Below are 21,936 nucleotides of genomic sequence, written 5' to 3'. Positions count from 1 at the left end.
TTATTTCCTTATTTTGTTTCTTTTTTAATTGATGAATCTTTGCTTTATTACTTGCATGTAATAGTTTATATGTCCTTTTAGGGTCCTTAGATGTAAATTTTTTTTTCATATTACTGATACGAACATTAGCAGATTTGAACATATTTATAAAACCAGATGAAGCAAGTTTCAATTCTTCAAAACAGTTTTTCGAGATTTGTTGGTTCAATTTTCTTTTTTTACCCTTCGTTTTACTTTTTTTAATTGATATGCATAATTCACAACTAGTTTCTGAAATAGGCGGTTTAAAGAGCATCAGCTTATATATATATCTCTTCTTTTATTGTTTTTTTTTTAACAATTTAAATTTATCTACAACAATTTTAATTTTGTTGTACAAGCTCAAATTATTTTCATTTACTAAAAACTAATTGGAGAATCGGCTTCTGAAATTCGAGCACACCATTTTCAAAGATTTATCACTGAAACATAGATACCAATCATATAATTCTTTATTATTCATTATGATAAGGCTAATTTTATACAAATACTTTATTATACAATTAGATTACTATATTGTTTTTGCATATTAGTTACCGTAAAAATTTTTGAAACAATATTAAGACGGACTGAAAGGAAGAAGAGGACGGGATTTAGCAGGTTTTAACTTAAACTTAAAAATTAAGCTGAATACCCGAATATTAGCAATAACTTAGTTTTTTTAAAGTTATTTTAGACCAACTTATTCATCACAAAACCAAAAAAAAAATAAAACAAAATAGAAACAAAGAAAAATAGTTATATATTACTTTAAAGGATGGTAGAACGCAAATAAAATAGCTTTAAGCTAAATTGAAATACTTAATTGAAACCGCTCCTACAGCCAGATAAACTGATATTGAAAATTCTAGCAGATATTTTATGAAAGATTAATCATTTTGCTTTTCGTATAACGTTTTACTATGGCATAAGAAATTTAAAAAATCGGTCTAAATTTAATCTGAAAAAGTCTTCTTTATATATAAAAAACTTCGCAAACTTTGTCTACGGAATTTGTCACGTGACTGAAGTACCTAGTGCTGTTAATACTAAATATAAAAACACAGCTTGGCTCGAGGATGGAGATTACATGCAAAATGGCTCGTTTTTATTTAGCCGTTTTTCAATAACCATAATGGATACTGAACTGAAATAAAAGTACTTGCCCATCTAATTGATTCACCACCCCAATAATTTTCTTCAAAATCTGAAGTGGTACATTTGAGAGCTTATACAAATTTGGTCCTTTTGATATGGAACGAGCCATAAAGCTACTTTGTTAAAAGCTTTTCTTTTAAATAAATGGCGCCAAATGCCTATCTTTAGTTGTTTGTGCGTTTTTAAACTCATTTTTGCAATTACCGTGTATTTTTCTTGGACATCGTGTGGTATAGTAGCATTAGTGTGTAGTACAAGTTATTTTTTATTCACCATATTGCATGAAGAGTAAATATTGACTTGTATGCCAATTATGTAAAAGATCTGTTGCCTAGTTCATATTTAGCTAAATGTTTGGATTTTGTGATATATTGTGTTTTTACGTTGTAATATTTAATGTTATATATAAAAAAAACAGATGGAATTAGTCGGCAAATAAGTATCTTACATTTATTCTAAAGAATATGTTGAAATATGTGATCAGTCAGCAACAAAATTGATCTCCCCATGAATTCCGATCAATCAACCATAAATTCATGTAGATTGTGAAAAGAAAAGATTTACTTTATCAAATGTTTGCAATAAATCGTCATCTACCTTTTTTTTTCGCGTGACAACAACAGGTAGCTTGACGTTTCGTATGTTTTGTTTATCAGAAGGTCTCTGAAAGTTACTAGTTTTTAGAGAATATTGTGAAGATCCTTATTCCCTACAATTAAAAATCCTAAATTTGTTAAAACAAGTAGATGAAGCTTTTAAAAAAAAATCTATCAGACATTATCGTGTCCCGTTTCCGAATTTTTTTCAAAATTTGAGATAAACTTTTTATCTGAGGTGCACACTCATTCAAAAATGACAATTTTAACATTCATTCAAGAACTTTTAATATGTTGTTTTTTACAAGGAAACGTATTACAGGTTAAAAAATTGGAGTGAAATAAAAACAATTAGGGATCGCGCTTTTTTTTAAAGTTTAACTTAAAACTTAAAAAAAATGCGGAAACGGGTAACCCTAATCAGACAATACAAAAGAGTTGCTTGACTTTGACTTTCAATAAAAGTCTGCTAGTAGCGATATTTAAATTTTGTCACAGAAAAACAACCTTTCGAGTGTCAGAATTCCACTGAAACCTTGAGTGATTTCCTTCGGATCTTAATATGAACGGTTACATTAAGCCTTTGCTCTAGTTTGTATTGCAAACTATGATGAAAAATCAACTCTTCTTAATATCTTCTAGTAAAACTCAAGATTCCTCCTACACTGCAAATCTAAAGGGTTCTTGAAGGTTCTGCGGCTGTTCTTCAAAGAACCTAAAGGTTCTTAGAGTCGACTTCACGTACCTAAATGGTTCTTTGTAAAACCGCCTACTTTTTTAATGCAAGTTTAAAGAACCTTTAAGGTTCTTTGCATTAGTTGTTAGAGTAAATATCTTAAGTTTCTTCTAAAGGTTCTTCAGAAACTTTTTTCATCTTTTTTAAGACGCCATTTTGTTTTTTTTACTCAGCGTGTTAGTTGATTATAACGTGGAATTTTATAAACTTGACTAAACATGAATTCTGAAAAAAAAAGTGATATACTGCCAATGGTTAATAGCTGCCATACGATTTTATTTTATCAATTAGTAAAATTAATTTAGGATACAATATGAATTTCAGATTCTACACAATGATCCCAATATTATATTTAAAACGTAATTTAGAATAATAGTAATCATTTGCATCATATTGTCGTATAAGTTAGATCAAATTTAAAACTACAATTATTTTTGAATTTTCAGTTCAAATTTGGAATGTAAAATATGTAAATGTATGTATGTATGTAGATAATGTATGTGTATAATATACGTATATATAAATCTTAATGCTTATGTCAAATAAATTTACTTGTAATGGCAGCCTACGCTATTGGAAAGTCTAAAAATAAGTTCAAGAAGGAAAGAGCCTTTTTAATTAATGTTGAGACTGTTGCTATCCATAAAAGCAAATTTGGGAATCCAGCTAGAGAATGCAAGTGCACAGAAGATTGTCTTGAGAATGACCAAGCTTCTAGTAGGACAGATGGAGACTTGGTAAAAATTAAGCTTATCTGTTTTGGGATAAAATAGTAAAAAAAAGATTTCATAATTATTGAAAAATAAATTTCTTTAGCCATATTCTCTGCCTATTGGTGAGGACGATGCAGCTGTAGCAAAACATCATCAAGATATGATAATTGAATACCGTAATCTTTGTCCAGATTTGAATATGCTGATTGATTGTCAGCAACATAGTTTGTTTATGTGAGCAAAGGATTTCGATGGACGTCTTTGCACAATTGATCTAAAAGCTAAATACCCATTGCTCTGCTCTGCTCAATTGGTAGGCTTTTAACTATTCTCTTGATTTTATTTTTTGTGTGTTCCAACTTAAAAATAATCTTTATAATAATGATGTTAAAGCTTCTTAGTAAAAATGAAACTGAGATTTGGAAAAGATCTCGATAAAGAACTTCATCAACAGATGGAGGGTATGGAAGATAAAATCTTAAGCTTGGTTAAATTAAAGTGTAAAGACGATTTTATTTCTGAAATTTTGCTGAAATTGAGTGTGAAATTAATGAAAGCACTAAGAGAGTTAATAAATTTTGTGTAATACAAGAGATTTCTGTTTTCCAAAAAATTATTGCTAAAAATTTTTATGTTTTTTTCTGTTAAATATTGTTTTATAATTTAATTCTGTTTTATGTTTCTATTGTAATTTTTTTTTACTATTACAGATGCTACATTCAATAGAGCAATTCTTTTATTTCCATAGCTATTCAAAGAATCTGTTGAAACCTTGGTTACATTTGATGACACTCCAAAACAGAATACACCAACTATTGCAATCCCTCAAGCTCAAAGGTTGACATCAAAATTTTGTAGAGTTATATTAGATAGCCAAGAAATAGTTGATCATTATAATAATGTTGATATCTCATTAGCGGTGGCTTGTGTATTTGCCTCTTATTTTATTTACGATATACAGTACCCTGTTCAGTTGAAAAACACATTATTTTTTTGAACACATCATATTTGGTGTATCAAATAAAGAAGTCCCTGTAACAATTCACAGGATGGTAAATACTTTGTGCAAGGTTATTGATTTATTTTAAACTTATTTTATATCGAAATCTTAACTTCAACTGCCTAACATAATTTTACAAATTGTAACATTTATAAAGCAAGAGAGAGAGATTTACTAGAAAATGAGTAAAATTTCACCTTTTATATACCGCCTATTGTTTGTTTAGGTTTAGCTAATTCTACGAAGGGAGGTAATAGAAACGTTTAAAATAAAGCAACTTTTAAATTTATTTTGTCCAAAAGTCTTGTAATTTTTTATTGCTTATAATACATGCTTTTTGTTAATTTATTCGTTTTTTAATTCATCATTTTGCATAACAAGTAAATGGTAAAACATTAAATCATTTTTATCACTTGATATAAACTTTTTGGAAGAACATGGATTAATTTGTTTGAAAAAATAATAAGTTTTAATAAAGTTGTTAGGCTAAAAAATTATCCGAAAATTCAATAATAATTATCAATTATGTTTGTTTTTTTTTTAAAAAAATTATTCAAAGATTTGTCTAGTGAACATTTTTTCATTCAGATGTCTTGAATCTGAAATAGTTCTTCAAAAACAGTTCTTTGAAGAACCTTTACAAATAGTTTTTCTTTTAAAAAAAGGTTCTCTTTAGGGTTCTTTAAAGAACCTTATCGTAAGGTTCTTCCGAAGAACCCGTACAAAGGATTCTTTGAAGAACCTCTACGGGTGCTCCCTCAGCACCAACGTCAAGAACCCTTAAAGGTTCTTCAGAGAACCATTCGGCTTTAGAGTGTATCCTACTAATTTGTCACCACCGTATCACTTTCCAATTGCTTTATGTGCACATGACGCTTCGCATGTTTTATTTATCTAAAGGCCTCTGGAAGTTATTACTATTTAGACGATTTCATAAAATTCCTCAGTCAGCTACATAAATTAAAGATTCGAATTTTTATAAAAGACATGCTTGAGGATATGCTAGAAACTAAATTAAATATAAATTTACACATGAGAAGTAGATTTTCGAAAAACATTAGTGACGAGGACAGGGTGATGCAGCGGTAAGAGAGCTATTTAGATTTTGTAATTTATGTTGTGGCAGTTGCGAGCGCTATAAAACCAGTTTTATCAAGTAAACAGGTACACAGTAGTTTCAAAAAGCAGTTTCACACAATTAAGTTTCAAAAGCTTTGTATCAGTTGCCAATATCTAATCGGTAAGATCGAATATATGATTTTAACATCTTTTTTTAGTTGATGTAATATTTCTTTATATTTTACATAAAACACGTTATTTCATTTAAAACTAATGTAGATTTTGATGAAATCTAGATGATAATTTTGATGATAAAGTTTTTAAGAAAAAGAGAAGTTTTTGTTCATTTATTTTTAACATTTCCATAAAACTAATTTTTATGTTATTTTAGTATGATAACGAGGACTTCTTATCACAGTTATCAAAGCTATAAATGTCTCAAATTTCTTGGCTTCGTTTCTGAAGTATTTTATTCGTATTTTTCCATCATGTATTAATGCATTAAAACTTGTGTTACAGTAAGTTGCATACTTTAAGGAAGCATCTACAACCTGATCTAACTAAAAAGTAAAATGATCGATTTCAATTTGCTAACATTTAAAAAACCAGTATCAAAAGCATTTTACACTCCAGCATTTTGTTAAACTTGTTATTCAAAAAAACTAGTTGTAGAGAAAATAATTCCAATTAATTATCAATGGAGTAAAATGTAGTAATTGAATCTGAGAAATGCACTCTGTTAAAAGTGATAGTAAAAATTAATTATTGTAAAGAAGCATGTTGAAAGTGATATTTATTATTTTATTACTGTATGTGGGTGTTGTTAAATGTGGTATTTGTAACTTAATTATTGTTATTATTGTTAATGGTCAATTTATTGGTGCGTGCTCTCCACAGACCTCTTTTTTATTATATATTCTGTTGGTGGAGAAGCATAGACACTCTTGCTTTTGTACTAGTTTAAAAATATATTGTCTCTCCAAACGTTCAGTTATTTTTAATCCTCGAGATTTTACATGGCGCCCGATGAAAAACTATGAAGAGTTACCGAATTTAATGATTAAAGAAAGAAGTTTATGAAGAGTTAAGTAAAATTTGAGTTATTGAACATTGAAGTAAGTGGAGTTTGTTATTTGTGATATTGTTTGGGAAGAATTTGATAGAATTAGAATTTAATTGTTGAAGGTGTTGATTGTGACGAAAATTTGATTTTATTCTGAGTTGTTGTGCATATTTATTTAAAAATGGCAGCCGCATTAGGAAGGAAAGTAGCGAGAAGGAGAGCGTTACGAGTAAGTTTTGGAAATTTGTTGAGCGAAATAAGAAAGGAATTAGAGAGTGAGGAGTTAAACTATACAAAATTAATAGGTTTAAAAAATAATTTAAGCGAGAATTATGAGAAATTAAACAATATTGATGAGGAAATATTAAATAATTTAGATCAAGAGGAAATTGAAAATGATGTTTTGGAGAGTGCGAAAATAGTTGAGTGTTATCATGAGTTGATGGCTGGAGTGACACTAAAATTAAAAAGTATAAAAATAAATGACTCAGATAAAGATTCTGTTAAAAGTTTAAATAAATCAAAGCGTATTTTACCTAAGTTAGAATTGCCAGTTTTTAATGGGAATCCCTTAGATTGGCAGGGTTTTTGGGATCAATTTAATCTATCAATTCATAGGCATGAAGGTTTAAATGATATAGATCGATTTAACTATCTAAAAAAATATTTGTCTGGCCAAGCATTGGCTACTATTTCAGGACTTTCACTCAGTTCAGAAAATTATAAAGAGGCAATTGAAATCTTGACTAATAGGTACGGGAATACACAAGTTTTAGTTTCTGCACATATGGATTCTTTGTTAAGAATAAGGAAAATTAAAGATTTAAATGATCTAGAAGAATTAAGAAAACTTTATAATGATATAGAGAGCTGCGTACGTAATCTTAGATCTCTAAAAATAGAAACAAAAACTTACGGCTGTTTGTTAATTCCTATCCTTAAGGAGAAACTGCCTGATGAACTTTTGATTTTAATTTCTAGAAAATTTGCCGGAGAGTTGTGGACTTTAGATAGACTTTTACAATATTACAATGAAGAACTACAAGCTAAAGAGTGTTGTGCCAAATATCTTTTAAAATCAAATTATGATAAAAATGAACATAAAAATTTCAAATACGATTCTTTAAACAAAAATGCACAGCAAAATTCTTCTTATAATTATAGAAATAAAAATAACTTTACAACATCAGGTTTTCATACACAAAATAGAAGAGCACCAGAACAAAGAATTTTACATTGTGTATATTGTTCAGAAAACCATAAGCCTTCTCACTGTTTAAAAGTAACAAATTTAGATTCAAGAATTGAAATTCTAAAAAAGCAAAAGAGATGTTTCATCTGTTTAAAATTAGGTCATATATCAAAATTTTGTCATTCTAACTATTCATGTTTTCAATGCAATGGAAAACACCACATCTCTATTTGCAATAAGAAGCAAACCCAGACTAGTGCAACTCTCGTAGGTGTGTCTGATAGCATTTTGCTACAGACAGCAAAGGCTAAGTTTTTTAATTCAGAGAGTGAGTGTGGAGTATTCAGAATATTATTTGATAGCGGTAGTCAGAGGTCTTATATTACCAAAGATGTATGTGAAAGATTGAAATTAAAAACTATAAGGAAAGAAGCTATAATAATAAAAACATTCGGTCAATTTAATAATTCCAGAGTTAAAAAGCTCGATGTTGTTCAACTTAAGGTAAAACATAGAAATGCTAATTTGTATGTGTATGTCGAGGCTCTATGTGTGCCAGTTATTTGTAGCCCTTTGCAGAGGCAAGAGATATCTCGAGCGTGCAAAAATTACCCGCATATTTCAAAGTTAATTCTAGCTGATTATGATGATGGTTCCAAAGATTTTCCTATTGACTTATTGGTAGGGTGTGATTTGTACCATAAATTTATGACAGGTAATGTTATTAAAGGGGTCGAGGGCTGTCCTGTGGCTTCTTCCTCTGTTCTAGGATGGGTGTTAAGTGGCCCAATGCCTTCTGTAAAAAATGTTAATAAGAAAGTAATCATGAATTTACGCGTTGATGCTAATTTAATCGAGAGTGTGGAAGATGTGCGCAGTGAGATTGATGAACTAAGAAGTGATTTACAAAAATTTTGGAGTGTGGAGAAAATGGAATCCACTGATGAGTGTGTAATACATAAATTCGAAAATGATATTATGCAGAACGGTGAGAGATACGTAACTAAGCTTCCCTTTAAACCAGATCACGATTGTTTACCAGATAACTATAAAATTTGTGAGGTTAGACTGAATAGGTTAAAAAGGCAATTGCGTGATAAGAATTTGTTAAGTGATTATGACGCTATTTTTAAAGAATACGAAACGAATAAAATTATTGAAAGAGTACCTGAGAATGAAATCGCTAAGGAATCAGGAAAAGCACACTACCTAGCGCACAGGCCAGTTTTAAGAAAAGATAAGGAAACTATTAAGATAAGAGTAGTATTTGATGCTTCCTGTTCTAACAATGGATTGTCCTTGAATGATTGTCTATATTCAGGGCCAAATCTGTTATCCAAAATATTTGATGCACTACTGCGATTCCGATTAAATTGTATTGCCATATTAGCAGACATTAAACAAGCTTTCTTAAATATGGAAATTTCTAGTGAGCATAAAGATTATTTAAGATTTCTCTGGTATAAAAATGTGGATGTAGAGCAGGACTCAGAATTGATTGTTTATAGATTTTTAAGAGTAGTATTTGGACTGACTAGTAGTCCTTTTTTATTAAATGGAACAATAAGACATCACATCAAAAAATATGAAAAATCTAATGGTAAGTTTGTAAAAAGATTCATTGAAGATTTATACGTTGATGATGTCACATCTGGAACGGAAAGTGTAACGAAGGGTAAAGAATTTTATAAAAAGTCAAAAGCAATTATGTCTGAAGGTGGTTTCAATTTAAGGAAATGGAAAACAAATAGCCAAGAATTACAAAACTATTTTGATTTTAATGAGAAAATGATAAGAAATAAGGAAAAAAAAAATTCAATAAGCATTCTTGATGATAGTAATTATTTAGAAACAGAATTGGGTAAAAGCGATTATGAGTATAAAAGAGTTTTAGGAATTGAATGGGACTCGAAAAATGATGAATTTATTTTTCAATTTAATGACTTCATAAAAATGTCACGGGAACTTTAAACAACAAAAAGGAATATCTTGAAAATTTCGGCATCAATTTACGATCCATTAGGCATTGTTTCGCCTATAACAGCCAGACTAAAAACAATATTTCAAATTTTGTGTAGAGATAAAAAGGAGTGGGATGCGAGTGTGAGTGGAGAGATTGAGTTTAAGTGGAAAGAATTGTTGAGAAATGTTGAGGAGTTGAGTGTTTTAAGAGTAAAGAGATTTGCGTTTGTTAGAGTTGAGGAGAGAATAATTTCGGCAGAGTTACATGGATTTTGTGATAGCTCAAGAGAGATATATTGTGCAGTTGTTTATCTAAGAGTTAAGACGAGTGTTGCTGTGAGAGTATTTTTTTTGGCAGCCAAAACAAAGGTAACTCCATTGAAAGAGTTGTCTGTTCCTAGGTTAGAGCTGTTGGGTTGTTTGTTGTTGAGCAAATTAGTAGGAGAAGTGAAACGAGTAATAGAAAATCGAATAATTATTAGTAATGTTAGTTGTTGGACAGATTCTGAAGTGGCTTTGCATTGGATTAAAGGGAAGGAGAAAACTTGGAAACCTTGGGTGGAAAATCGTGTAGTTGTGATTAGGAAAGAGGTTGGGAGGAAGAAATGGAGGCATGTAGCAGGATTGGAGAATCCAGCAGATGTTCCAACTCGTAAGTTTTGTTTTAAGCTATTGAGTGATAGTTGGTTATCTGGACCTAAATTTTTATGTGAGGAGGAGGTTGAAGTAGGATTGTTTGATGGTGAGAATAGTTTGAATGTGGATGAAGTTCTGATTGAGTCGAAGGGTGTAGATAGGATAAATGAGAGTAGAGTAAATATGGTTGAGGCTGCGAGTAGTGGTAATATTGGTGTTCTGATAGATATTAAGAAGTTTAGCACATTGAACAGACTTATAATGGTAACTGGATATGTGAATAGATTTGCAAGTAATTTGATAAAAACAATTAAGAAGAACAATGGAATAATTAAAGAAAATATATTGACACTTGATGAATATGATATGGCATTTAATTTATGGTTATTAGTTGAACAGTTTTATTAACGAAATCAAGATAACTACAAGAAGCTAAGTTCATCCCTGAAGTTGTTTACTGACAAACAAAATATATTGCGATTAAAAGAACGATTTGGAAATTCGATACTGAGTTATAATGAAAAATATCCGATTATTTTACGTGATGGAATACATAGCTATTTTACAGTGTTAATTATTCGTGACGCCCATGAACGTGTTATGCATCATGGTATTGAAATGACATTAAGTCAAGTTAGAGCAAGGTTTTGGATTATTAAAGGAAGAAAAACTGTCAAGAATGTTCTGCGTAAGTGTGTTATTTGTAAGAAGATTAATGGAAGAACAATGCTGCCTCCCCAAACTCCTGACTTACCCGATTATCGTGTTAATGTTTCTATGTTTTTGTTTCAAGCTGTTGGCATAGATTTTGCTGGACCCTTATATGTAAAAAGTTATTTAAAAACTGATGCGGTATCTAAGGTTTACGTTTTGATTTTGACCTGTGCGTTTAGTCGTGCTGCTCATCTGGAATTAACTCCTGACATGAAGATCCCTGCTTTCCTACGAGCACTCAAACGCTTTATTGCACGCAGGGGCATACCTGATAGCATTACTTGTGACAATTTTAAAACATTTAAATCGATTGAAGTAAAAAAGTTTTGTTTAAATAATAAGATTATTCAAAAATTTATACTACCTGCTTCCCCTTGGTGGGGAGGATTTTATGAAAGATTGGTACGATCAGTTAAGATACCACTATTGAAGGTTATGGGAAAATCACTCGTTACTTATGAAGAACTGCAAACAGTTTTATGCGATATCGAATCTGTAATTAATAGTAGACCACTTGTCTACATGAGTAAAGATGTTAATGAAGAAGCGCTTACTCCCTTTCACTTGATGTATGGACGAAATATATTAAGGAATAATGTGGAATCAAATTTATGTTTTGATATGGTTAATATCAAGAAAGTAGTTCTACTTAAAGAACTTAATTAATGATTATCGAAAGCGTTTCAGTAAGGTTTATCTAAATGAATTAAAACAACAACATTTATATAATAAGTTTACTGATAATAAACAAGAAAAGGTACTAATAGTAAATGATATTATGTTAATTAATGACAAAGATATGACACCTCGAAGTCAGTGGAGAATGGCAAGAGTTGTGGAAGTTATTTAAGGAAAAGACAAAGCGATTCGTGGAGCTAAATTAAAGGTTATATCGAATAAAGGAACATCCAAAATATGTTTCCGACCGATCCAAAAATTAATTCCTCTGGAGTTCGATATTGAACAAGATAACAAAGATAAAGATAGTTCGAAGAAAAATGTCTGTGCAGTTGAAACCGAGATTAGTCAGAATGATGCGGCGCTCAGGTCAATTAATAAACGTCCAACCCGACAGGCAGCACTTGATGGACAATATCTAAGACAATTAAAAGAAAAATATTGTTGACAAGTCAACAGGGGGTAGTGTGTTAAAAGTGATAGTAAAAGTTAATTATTGTAAAGAAGCATGTTGAAAGTGATATTTATTATTTTATTACTGTATGTGGGTGTTGTTAAATGTGGTATTTGTAACTTAATTATTTTTATTATTGTTAATGGTCAATTTATTGGTGCGTGCTCTCCACAGACCTCTTTTTTATTATATATTCTGTTGGTGGAGAAGCATAGACACTCTTGCTTTTGTACTAGTTTAAAAATATATATCGTCTCTCCAAACGTTCAGTTATTTTTAATCCTCGAGATTTTACACACCCTACTCAGTTAACTTAAATGTTTCCGATGAAGCTGTTAATACCAAACGAGAAAATAAGGTGCAAGCTAAAAAGAATTCAACTAAAATTGTTTATTTGACTTTGTGAGTAGTCAATTATATATTCCTATGTGTCATGAGGCAGAGAGAGGTCCGGGAGTAAAACGAAAACGTTTTAAACCCGGACGTTTATACAAAATCTAAATATAACTCTAATAAACCTTATCAACATTCTGGAACTGCATCTTTTTATTAGAACGGTAGATAAATTTAATGTTCTAGCCAATCAAAACATGATAACTAACCAATAAAAAAGAGTAATTGGAAAAATAGTTACAACGCGTGACTCAGTTGATAGCGCCAACTCTGCGTGTCTTGGCCATTCGCATACATTTTTGTCTTACGGCAAATGCTCCAATATTGTGATATCGGCTTATGGTATTGTTTGCAATATATCAATATGTTTTATTCCCAAAAGTTTCCATTTGCATCATGTAATCGAGGTTTGTAACTTCAACAACAAGTATTTTTATCTAATACTATGCTTATTAAGTGCTTATTTAGTAAACAGAAACAGTACAAGATATTTCACCCCTTTGCTTAAAAAGTTAGAATCAAAATCTTTTTGCGCAAACTTTCTGAACTCCACAGATAAAAAGGAATTCAAAAAAAGTTACTATAACATCGCGTAATAATATTTCAAAATCACTTTTTTTTTTCAACTTTCCCTAAGATGAATTTCAATACTTACTGAAATGGCTAAGAGTTTATTACATTATATATTGGTTTAAAGTAATAAACTCGCCGATGAAAGTTAAAAACAATTCCCTAACAATCACATTTTAGTGTTTGGCTTAACCAACAAAGTATATTTATTTTAGAAAAACGCTAAATGAAGTCTATATTTAAATGTTTTTCAACGGTTCTAAATAAACTTTTACTTTCGAAAGCTCGATTTTAAGCGAAAACTTTGTTAATTGTGTTTTTCTTAGGATTCGATAGTTTTTATCGATTATGCTAAAGTGATGTATATGAAATATATAAGCATAATATATTGAGTATAAGATTGCAACTTTCAACGTCTAAAACACCATCTTTACTATCGTTTAGGTATATCTAATTTTGGTTCAAATGAAGAGAAAAATGTTGTTACAATAAGAAAAAAAAAAAAAAAAAAAGAAAATAGAAGTTTATAATATTTATTTAACTGAGTATAAGAAAGTATTTTTGTAAACTTTAGAACTCTTGGCATGTTTCCCTTGCAATATGTTATGTTAACGGCAATAGCTGGCAGCATTGGTGCTTCATATTGCAATAACAGAAAGTTTTTTGTCAATATCGAAAACAACATTGCTCCAGTTGACATTCACAATGACTATACCAAAGCATTTGGAGTGTCTGGTCAAAATGCTTCTTCATCATTCAAACCTCATGATAGATTTTCGGAGATAATCACTTTTAAAAAGAATGAGTTGTGTAAAGCTGATAATGATACATATTGGAGTTGCCCGACATTAGAAGCAGCTTTTCTAAATTTGCAGCTAACTGACTCGTGCTTCTTTGTGTCAGATACCAAAATAAACACAAACTTATCAATAGTTAATGTGACTGGCTTCACATTAATGGGAAATCTCACAGTAATCACATGCACAGAAAGTTCTAGAATAACAGTTACAAACTCAGTTGACATTGTTTTCAGCTCAATAACGTTTCGTGGCCAGAATCATACTATTACATCTTACACTGTAGAAGAAGAAGAACACCTATTGGTATCGAGCACTTTTTACTTTAAAAATGTGACTTTGTTTTCGTTGGAAGGAATAGATATTGAATACAGTCAAGGATACAGCTTATTGTTGCTAAATCCAGGACATGGAAAATTCAACAACTGTAATTTTCAATACAGCAGAGGCGTATATATTGGTTATTATGGTAGTAATAGCAAAGAAGTTGAGGAAGTGTTTTTTCATCATACCTACATACAATACAACCAAAACCAAGACTGCAAGATGGAAGGCTGCGATAACGAATCATGCCATAACCTTCCTATCGCAAATGGTGGGGGAATATCATTATATTTTAGAAATGGGTCTACAAATAAAAAAGTAACATTTGCAGATAGTACGAATATTATGCATAATCAGGCAAGATGCGGTGGAGGAGTGTACATAAAAATGGAAGAAGGATCTCACAACAACATGGTTTTTTTTAATAACACATTTGTAACAGGGAATACCGCCTCTCTATCAGGTGGGGGCATTCGAATAAACAACTCTGGTGTAAACAATACACTTGAGTTCGAAATCACTCTGATCGAATCAAATAATGCAACTAGTGGTGGAGGAATATATGTTAGATTGGAAAACAGTTCTCAAAGAAGCGTAGTCAGTCTTAAAAAAAATACGAATATTAAAACAAATGTCGCTACGCTGTCTGGGGGTGGGATGCAAATAACCAACAATAGCGAAAATACAAGTTTGATACAGATTATAGACAGCGAAATAGTTGGAAATCAAGCAATGATTGGTTCTAACATGATGGTCAAGTCTGCGTCAGTTAACTTTAAAAATGTCAAAATTAACAACGGTAGCACACAAGATATTAAAACCGTTTTTATTGGTCAGGGTGCAGTTAATGTTGTAAATGGAGAACTAAAGTTTGCAGGGAAAAATTTTGCTTCTGACAACAAGTGGTCAGCGGTAATTTTAGATTTTTCTAAAATTGTTGTAGAAGGCGAACTAACTTTTTATAGAAACTCCGGTCGAAAAGGGGGAGCACTAGTAATACATGGCCAATCCACAATTGTTTTAAAAAATAACTCTAAGCTTGACTTCAATGCTAACCAGGCTGATAGTAGTGGAGGTGCGATTTATGTGATAGTCCCAGGGCCATCAATGCGGCTATGGCTACCCTCACCAAACAAGAAACACTGTTTTTTTCAGTTGGACTCCACCATTACAACGAATGTCACTTTTGTAAACAACTCTGCGTATGATTCAAAAGGCCACGATATTTTTGTTTCAACGTTAAACACGTGTCGATCAAGCTTCGAGGAAAATGCGACTGATATACTTTCATCATGGAGAGGATTTAGATTTACAAATTCTAGTAACAGTATCGTCACTAACGCAGTTGTTATTGAGATACCCCAGACCCAGCTTGAGCAGCCTGGTAAAAATTTTAGTTTACGATTGTTAATGCGAGACGAGCGTAATCAGTCAGTTGACGAGGTAGTGATAATCAAAATAGATGAAATACTCACAAGAGAATTCTTTGTTAAAAACGACACAGTAAACATCACTTTGAATGGGCCGGAGAACAAAAATCTTTCTGTAGTTATAATTGCAGCTTCTATTTCTAAAAGAGTAGAAATGACTTTTCCAAGCTGCTCTTTTGGCTATACGTACAATGAATCTCGAACGAAATGCGTATGCAATGACTCTGTTGATTGGATTGTTTGCAACGAAAACTTTATTCAGTTCAAACGGAATAAATGGATTTACAACAAACGTATTTACCCTTGCCCAGAAAACTTGTGTAGTACTTGTTCAGACTCAGAAAACTGTTATTTTGATGAAAAAAAGCAGTGCGTAGAGGGAAGAAACCAGACTTCGATATTGTGCAGCGAGTGCTTGGAAAATTATTCTGTCTTGTTAACAAACAGCTTCTGCATAGAGTGCAAAGAAAAACCCAGAATGATGTTAGTTTATCTACTTTTAGTTGTATTTGTTGTAGGAATGGAGATAAATTTGTTGGTCATTATAATGAATAACAGATTTTTTGGATGGTACTTGTTACCCACTACCTTTTTTTACATCACCTTCAACCAAGTTTTCACGGTAAAGAATATCATGCCTGATTGGTCGAAACCTGCAGTTAACATCATCAGTTTACTTGGAATGCATATAAGTTTTGAGTTAATTCCACCGTATTGCTTTATGGAAAACATGACCGACTTTTTTAAAGTGTGGCTCCATTATATTTTTGCATTTCTTTGGCTGATAAGTTTTTTTGCTACTGCTATTGTAATTCATCTCATTAAAACCTTGAACGTTAAAGTTTTTAGCGATTACTTTAAACATTTGGACAGAGAAGTTTATAAGCGTTCGTTTCCTGTTGTGAGCTCTGTGTTTTATTGGAATGTTTTTAGAGTGTCATTGCAACTAATGCTCTATATTAAAATCGACGGAGAGAGTTATCCAAGGGTATGGATTTCTCCAGGCAATTTTTACTTCAACCCCGCATCAGCCCAGCATCAAGTTGCTCTTGTACTTGCTGCTTTTTTAATAATAGCTCTTCCCGTGCTGATTTTATGCCTCCACCTCTTTTGTCATAAATTACATTATTTACGTTTTTGCTACAAGGGATTCCAAGGAAACCGTCGTTGGACTTGCATATTTTACTACGCTAGTCAGGCTACCATAACAGTCTTAACAGTGGTTGGATCAAAGCAAGAGCTGCCGTTAATAGCAATGTGGAAGGCTTTGACAATCTTGTTCTTGTTGTCATTCTTGTTAATTATAAAACCCTACAAGAAAGAAAGAAGAAATGTTTTCCATACCATTTTGCTCACAACTTTACTTCTTCTCGCCTCAATTAACAACAGCTTGAAATGGATGCCAAATGACCAAAGTAATATATATAAAGAATTGAGTCTAATTTTATTTGTGTTCCCAATTATATATTGTATCTTTGAAGCAGTTCAAAAAAGACCAAACCATGGTAAGTCAGCTTAAAATGAATTTTAACAAACTTACTTCGGCTTTTATCTCATCTTTTTATTCAAGTTTCTTAATTAAAATATTTGCAGAATAAATAATACTGCTCTTAACAATACTATTTTAAATAAAAAAAAACTTCTAAAAAACCAATTCCATTATATTTTTAAAAATATAATGCAATTGGTTTTTATTCCAATTGGTTTTTATTCCAAAGTCGTTCCGTTTTATAATTCTATTTCATATTCCAATAGAAGTCGTTCAGGTTCAAATTGTTACCAACATTTTTGTTTTGATTTAAGGTGTCAAAGATTTTGTTCTACCCGGCGTATCTAGTACTGAACATTCAAATTGATATAGAGAAAAAAATTAATCTTAAATTCTCGAATAAGAATAAGATTTGTCAATTTCTTAAAAAACATAAGCTGTTAATTTTGTCTTTTTATTTTAAGTAACATAAGTTTTTACTTTTTTTATCACAACGACTTTGTTTAGTAGTTTTAGTTTTTTCAAAATATATTTTGCTGTTTTGTTGATTTTTTATGATGAAATATGAAAATATGTTTTGTTATTTTGTTAACCTTTTATGATGAAATATGAAAATATGTTTTGTTATTTTGTAAATTTTTTATGATGAAATATAAAAATATATTTTTTTAGCTTGTTAATTTTTTATGGTGAAATATGAAATGTGAAGCTTTGTAAAATACTTTTTTTTGTATATATTTTTTTTTATAAACACTTTTTGTTATAAATACTTTTTTTAAAAATATTTTTTTTTTACAAATACTGGAGTTAAAAGGCTTCTTATGGCTTGATTTTTTTCTTTAAATTTACGGATAGAAGGTGAAGGAGTAATTAGACATTAAACATTTTACTTATTAGTAATATCGATTAATTTGCACTACTTTCGAAATACTTTTAACAAATTAAAAGGAACAACAGTTTATTGCGAAAAACATGCTTCTACGGAAATTTTCTAACTTTGCTTTGTTTATTCCACTAATGCAAGTACAATTTAGAAGAGTCAGGCGTCACTATTGTGTCTTATAAAGCATCCAATTTTATTGCTAAAAAAGGCAATAAGTAACACTAATGGACGTGTCAGTTCTAGTTTATAAGTAATTCAAGAGTAGTTATAAAATAGCTCTTCTGGTTTAGAATCATTAAGCCAACCCTAAGCCAAACCCTGGTCATAAAAGTATCGTTAAACTATAAATACCATATTTTTACCATAACTATTCACCCTAAAGCCAAAACAAGCACGCATGTAAGCGAAGCAAGCAGGTGAGCAAGGGCTAGGCAACCATCAAAATATAACCAAACCAGAACAAAACCATAAATGCCGGAACCAAATAATTACCAAGTCAGAACCACAAAAAGAACCACAAAAGCTAATACTAAAGCTAAAAGTTTACGTTTTTAAATGAGCAAAACAACGGAACAATTACGGAGGAATAAATTTGTAAACCACTAAAATAACCATAAAGATAACAAAATGATCATTTTTTTTTCTAACCAGATTGGAACGATCATTCTAATATAAGTAAAGTCCGCTTATTGAGCGAAATCCGAAGTATCTAATTTCAATTAGTATGTAGTAAAAGATACTGATTAGTAAAATAGATCAGAGCGATTCATACCCATAAAAAAACTTTTAAACATTTTACGATGCACATGAAGCTGATCTATGAGGACTCATTTTTTCAAAAAATTTCAAAAGGTTTTTTAAAAAATTATTTAATGAGATCCGTGAAGTTGGGTTGTACGCATCAATGAATTCTTGTTAATAACTAAAATCGTTTAGCTTTTTTTTTCGCATTTTAAAAATGGAAAGAAAAATTCGTACAAGATGCAGGCGGACTAAAAAGATATAAAAAGATAAAGTATAAGAATTAAATACGTGTGCAATTTGTAGAGAATATGTTGTAGTAAATAGAGAGCAGACTAAAAATGATAATTGAAGGAATGCAGGATGTAGGAAGTGCCATAATACAGATAAGAGTACAAAAGGGTTTCGCATTCACCTGAGCGCGATTAATTAATTTAAAAAACACAAAGGTGCAAGTGATGTGAGAATGGTAATTTAAGCTAAGTATGTATGTATGTATGTACGTATGTATTTATGTATGTATCAATGAAAATTCGTGAAAAACATATTCATTTTATTATAGCTTTTTTGTTGGTGATTTGCAAACTCGAGTTTGTAAAGAATTTTACCTCACTACTTTAAATATAAGTAGTAGAAGAGTTTATTATCATCATGAAAACAGGAATGATGCTACTGGAAGCCCAGCCTTTTCAAAATGGGGGAAACACACCAAAAAGGTTGTTGATCAAAGATCAAAACAAAGTGTTAAAGATCATATCAATGAATTTCCACGTGTACCATCACACTACTGTCGTAAAAAAACAAAAAAAGAATATTTTGAAGCTTTTTTAAATCTTAATAAAATGTATGAACTTTACTCTACCTATTGCGAAGTAAAGAATATTGCCCCTGTTAAGAAGCATATGTATAGATTCATATTTGAGCATGACTTTAACATCGAATTTCAAAAACCAAAAACTGATTTATGTGATACATGTTATGAATACCATAATGTAGTAAATCCTATTGAGGGGCAAACCCAAAAATTTTCCAAACAAGTAATGTTGAAGAATGAAAATTGAGCAGAACGTGAAAAAGACCGCAAACTTAAGGATAAAAACGTAGCTGTAGTATGCATTGACCTTGAAAATGTAATAAGTTTACCAAAATCAAACATAGGAGCATTTTTTTACAAACGTAAACTCTCAGCTTATAATTTAACTGGGCATTGCTCCCTAAATAAAAAAGGTTATTGTATGCTTTGACGTGAAGCATTTCAGGTGGTGCAGGAAATGACCTTGCAAGTAGTGTAACATGCTTGCTAGAGAAGATAATTGCTGACCACCCAGATGTTAATAAACTCATACTATGGTTTGATTCCTGCGCGCCTTAAAATAGAAATAGTCACATGTCCATTGCCTTACGTGAGTTTTTGATACATTATGTAAAAACCAGGGTAATAGAGCAAAAGTTCTGTGAATCAGGGCATTCTAGTATACAAGAGGTTGACAATATACATAGTCAAATTGACAGAGCACTAGCTCCTCTTGAAATATTTAGTCCACTTGGTTTAATCAGAGCAATTGCTAATATTCGAAAGAGAAATCCTTTTTCTGTCTACCAAATGAAAAGATTGGATTTTAAGCACTTTTCAGCTATTGCAGGCTATTTTAATTATAACCTTGCTCCCTTGTAACCCAAATAAAGCATCTGGTTTACAGGGCAGAGTTTTCAGATCATATATACTACAGAAAGTCATTTACTGATGTTTGTTCGGAAGTACGAATTAAGCGTCTTCCTAACAATTCACAATCTTCATTAGCTGTGGCAAGACCTCTTGCAGTTGTACCAATGGCTTCTGCCTTAAACCAGTGTGCTCAAACTTCTAATGATAAAGCTAAGGACCTTCAAAATATGTTCAAGTATATGCCTGTTGTAGACATAACATTTTATAATAGTATTTTAAAATAATTTATTTTAATATCAAAATATTTATGTTTTATGTTTATGTTATGGTGTTAAATGGGCTTCTTATTGAAATTGTTTTTTTTAATGAATTAACCAGATATACTTACCTTGCTGAATTTAATCTTTGAAATTCATTTCACTGTGTAATGTATTTTGGATAATATGGAACTTGTTGGATAATATGGAACTTGGAACTTATTTCAACCAAAGTTTTATTTTTTTGTAAAAATCTTGGTGCATACTTTAGATAATTAAACTTTATAAATAGTGCATTTATAAAGTTTTTTCACTAGTTAAAGTAAGATTTTATTCCAATAAAACAGAGATATTCCAAACAGTTCTTTACCTTGCTACAATATATATACAAAATACTAATTTGTATTATATTTTTATATAAAAAATGGAGATAGTACAAAATAATATTGTATTTTATAAAATAAGTGTGTATTATATTGTTCTATCTCCAAATCAGGGTGTGGTAACTCAGATACCTGCTTATTATATCTTTTGAAGTATTTACTTTTAACTGTGGTAGCAAGTATGGGAAATTAATATAAATCTAATTTGTTTACCTCTTTTATGTTTAAGTGGTCTGCAGGTCCTTTTAAAACTTTGAATTTGATTTTCTCAGTTCGGAAAAACATGGAGTTAGAACAAAATAATTCTAACCTCTGGATTTGTTACTGATTGACATTATTTTGTATAGTAAATGCTCATAAAAAGTGCCATAACATTTTTTTTTTTGTGTCAAACATTAGTTTTGGTTCACCTCCTGCTATTAAAACTAAAGAATGTACTGTGAAAATTTCACCCTAAAAGCTTATATGGATCTTGAAATATCATGTTTTAAAGTTAACAAAATCGCTAAAAATTAAATACTGAGAAAAACACAAAAATAAAATTAAACTAACAAAAACATTATAATTTTTTTAATATGAGCCTGCTGAATAAGCTGGGATTATGTCATTTTCCTTCTCTTTATCCAGGAATCCTTTTCTGATAGCTCTTAATTTTCTTCTCATCTTTATGCCTTTGGTTGATGACTTTCTCTGAATGTTCTTTATGCGGTCGGCATCACTTTTTCTAAACGCATTTAGCATAAACTTTGAAACTGGCAATTCAACTGTTTGTATTATTGGTGTTAAACCAGATTTACCATCATTAAACTTAATAACGGCAGAGCATATACCTATTTCAAGAAGTTTTCTAGATACAAAAATCTCCTTAGGACATTTTTTCCACACCATACTGTTTAAGCATTCGTTTCTATTTTGAGTTTGGCCATGCAAACATTTTAACAACAACGAATCTGTTGTTATGTCATGCCAAACTGGAATTAATAAATCTTTAATTGCAATTGGAAGGCTCAAGTTTTTTTTATAG

At 30.7% G+C, this 21,936-nt stretch overlaps 2 protein-coding genes, 1 long non-coding RNA gene and 2 pseudogenes across 3 annotated transcripts; all 5 read left to right on the top strand.

The window, feature by feature from the left end:
• Positions 1–3,065: 3,065 nt before the first annotated feature.
• Positions 3,066–3,572, top strand: LOC149884192 (uncharacterized; annotated as a pseudogene).
• An 84-nt stretch (positions 3,573–3,656) lies between these two features.
• LOC149884191 (uncharacterized) lies at positions 3,657–4,546 on the top strand. Its single transcript, XR_016455892.1, has 3 exons — positions 3,657–3,682; positions 3,932–4,291; positions 4,448–4,546. It is a non-coding gene; the product is annotated as an uncharacterized LOC149884191 (long non-coding RNA).
• A 1,978-nt stretch (positions 4,547–6,524) lies between these two features.
• Positions 6,525–11,513, top strand: LOC145188240 (uncharacterized). The gene is made up of 5 exons (XM_090098720.1): positions 6,525–7,096; positions 7,508–9,252; positions 9,559–10,425; positions 10,552–10,994; positions 11,190–11,513. The coding sequence occupies exons 1-5, from the start codon at positions 6,525–6,527 to the stop codon at positions 11,511–11,513; spliced, it is 3,951 nt and encodes a 1,316-aa protein (XP_089954846.1).
• A 1,690-nt stretch (positions 11,514–13,203) lies between these two features.
• Positions 13,204–17,701, top strand: LOC149884190 (uncharacterized). The gene is made up of 3 exons (XM_090098528.1): positions 13,204–13,386; positions 13,517–16,998; positions 17,297–17,701. The coding sequence occupies exons 2-3, from the start codon at positions 13,527–13,529 to the stop codon at positions 17,347–17,349; spliced, it is 3,525 nt and encodes a 1,174-aa protein (XP_089954654.1). The 5' UTR covers positions 13,204–13,386; positions 13,517–13,526; the 3' UTR covers positions 17,350–17,701.
• Positions 17,702–19,166: 1,465 nt separating this feature from the next.
• On the top strand, positions 19,167–20,556 carry LOC149884189 (uncharacterized; annotated as a pseudogene).
• The last annotated feature ends 1,380 nt before the right edge of the window (positions 20,557–21,936 follow it).

Source organism: Hydra viridissima, unplaced genomic scaffold (assembly GCF_058129835.1).
Source record: "Hydra viridissima isolate aposymbiotic clone 2 unplaced genomic scaffold, HvirCarnegie_v1 scaffold_9, whole genome shotgun sequence".
Taxonomy (NCBI): Eukaryota; Metazoa; Cnidaria; class Hydrozoa; order Anthoathecata; family Hydridae; genus Hydra; species Hydra viridissima.
The sequence above is the reverse complement of the archived record's forward strand: the minus strand, read 5'-3'. Positions and strand labels throughout refer to the sequence as shown.

Coding starts and splice junctions, on each gene's coding strand:
- LOC145188240 (XM_090098720.1), top strand. CDS start 6,525: ATGGCAGCCGCATTAGGAAGGAAAGTAGCGAGAAGGAGAGCGTTACGA. Junction 7,097..7,507: donor ATTGAAATCTTGACTAATAG/GTACGGGAATAC, acceptor TTATAATTATAG/AAATAAAAATAACTTTACAA. Junction 9,253..9,558: donor AAAAGCAATTATGTCTGAAG/GTGGTTTCAATT, acceptor ACGATCCATTAG/GCATTGTTTCGCCTATAACA.
- LOC149884190 (XM_090098528.1), top strand. CDS start 13,527: ATGTTTCCCTTGCAATATGTTATGTTAACGGCAATAGCTGGCAGCATT. Junction 16,999..17,296: donor TCAAAAAAGACCAAACCATG/GTAAGTCAGCTT, acceptor TTTTGATTTAAG/GTGTCAAAGATTTTGTTCTA.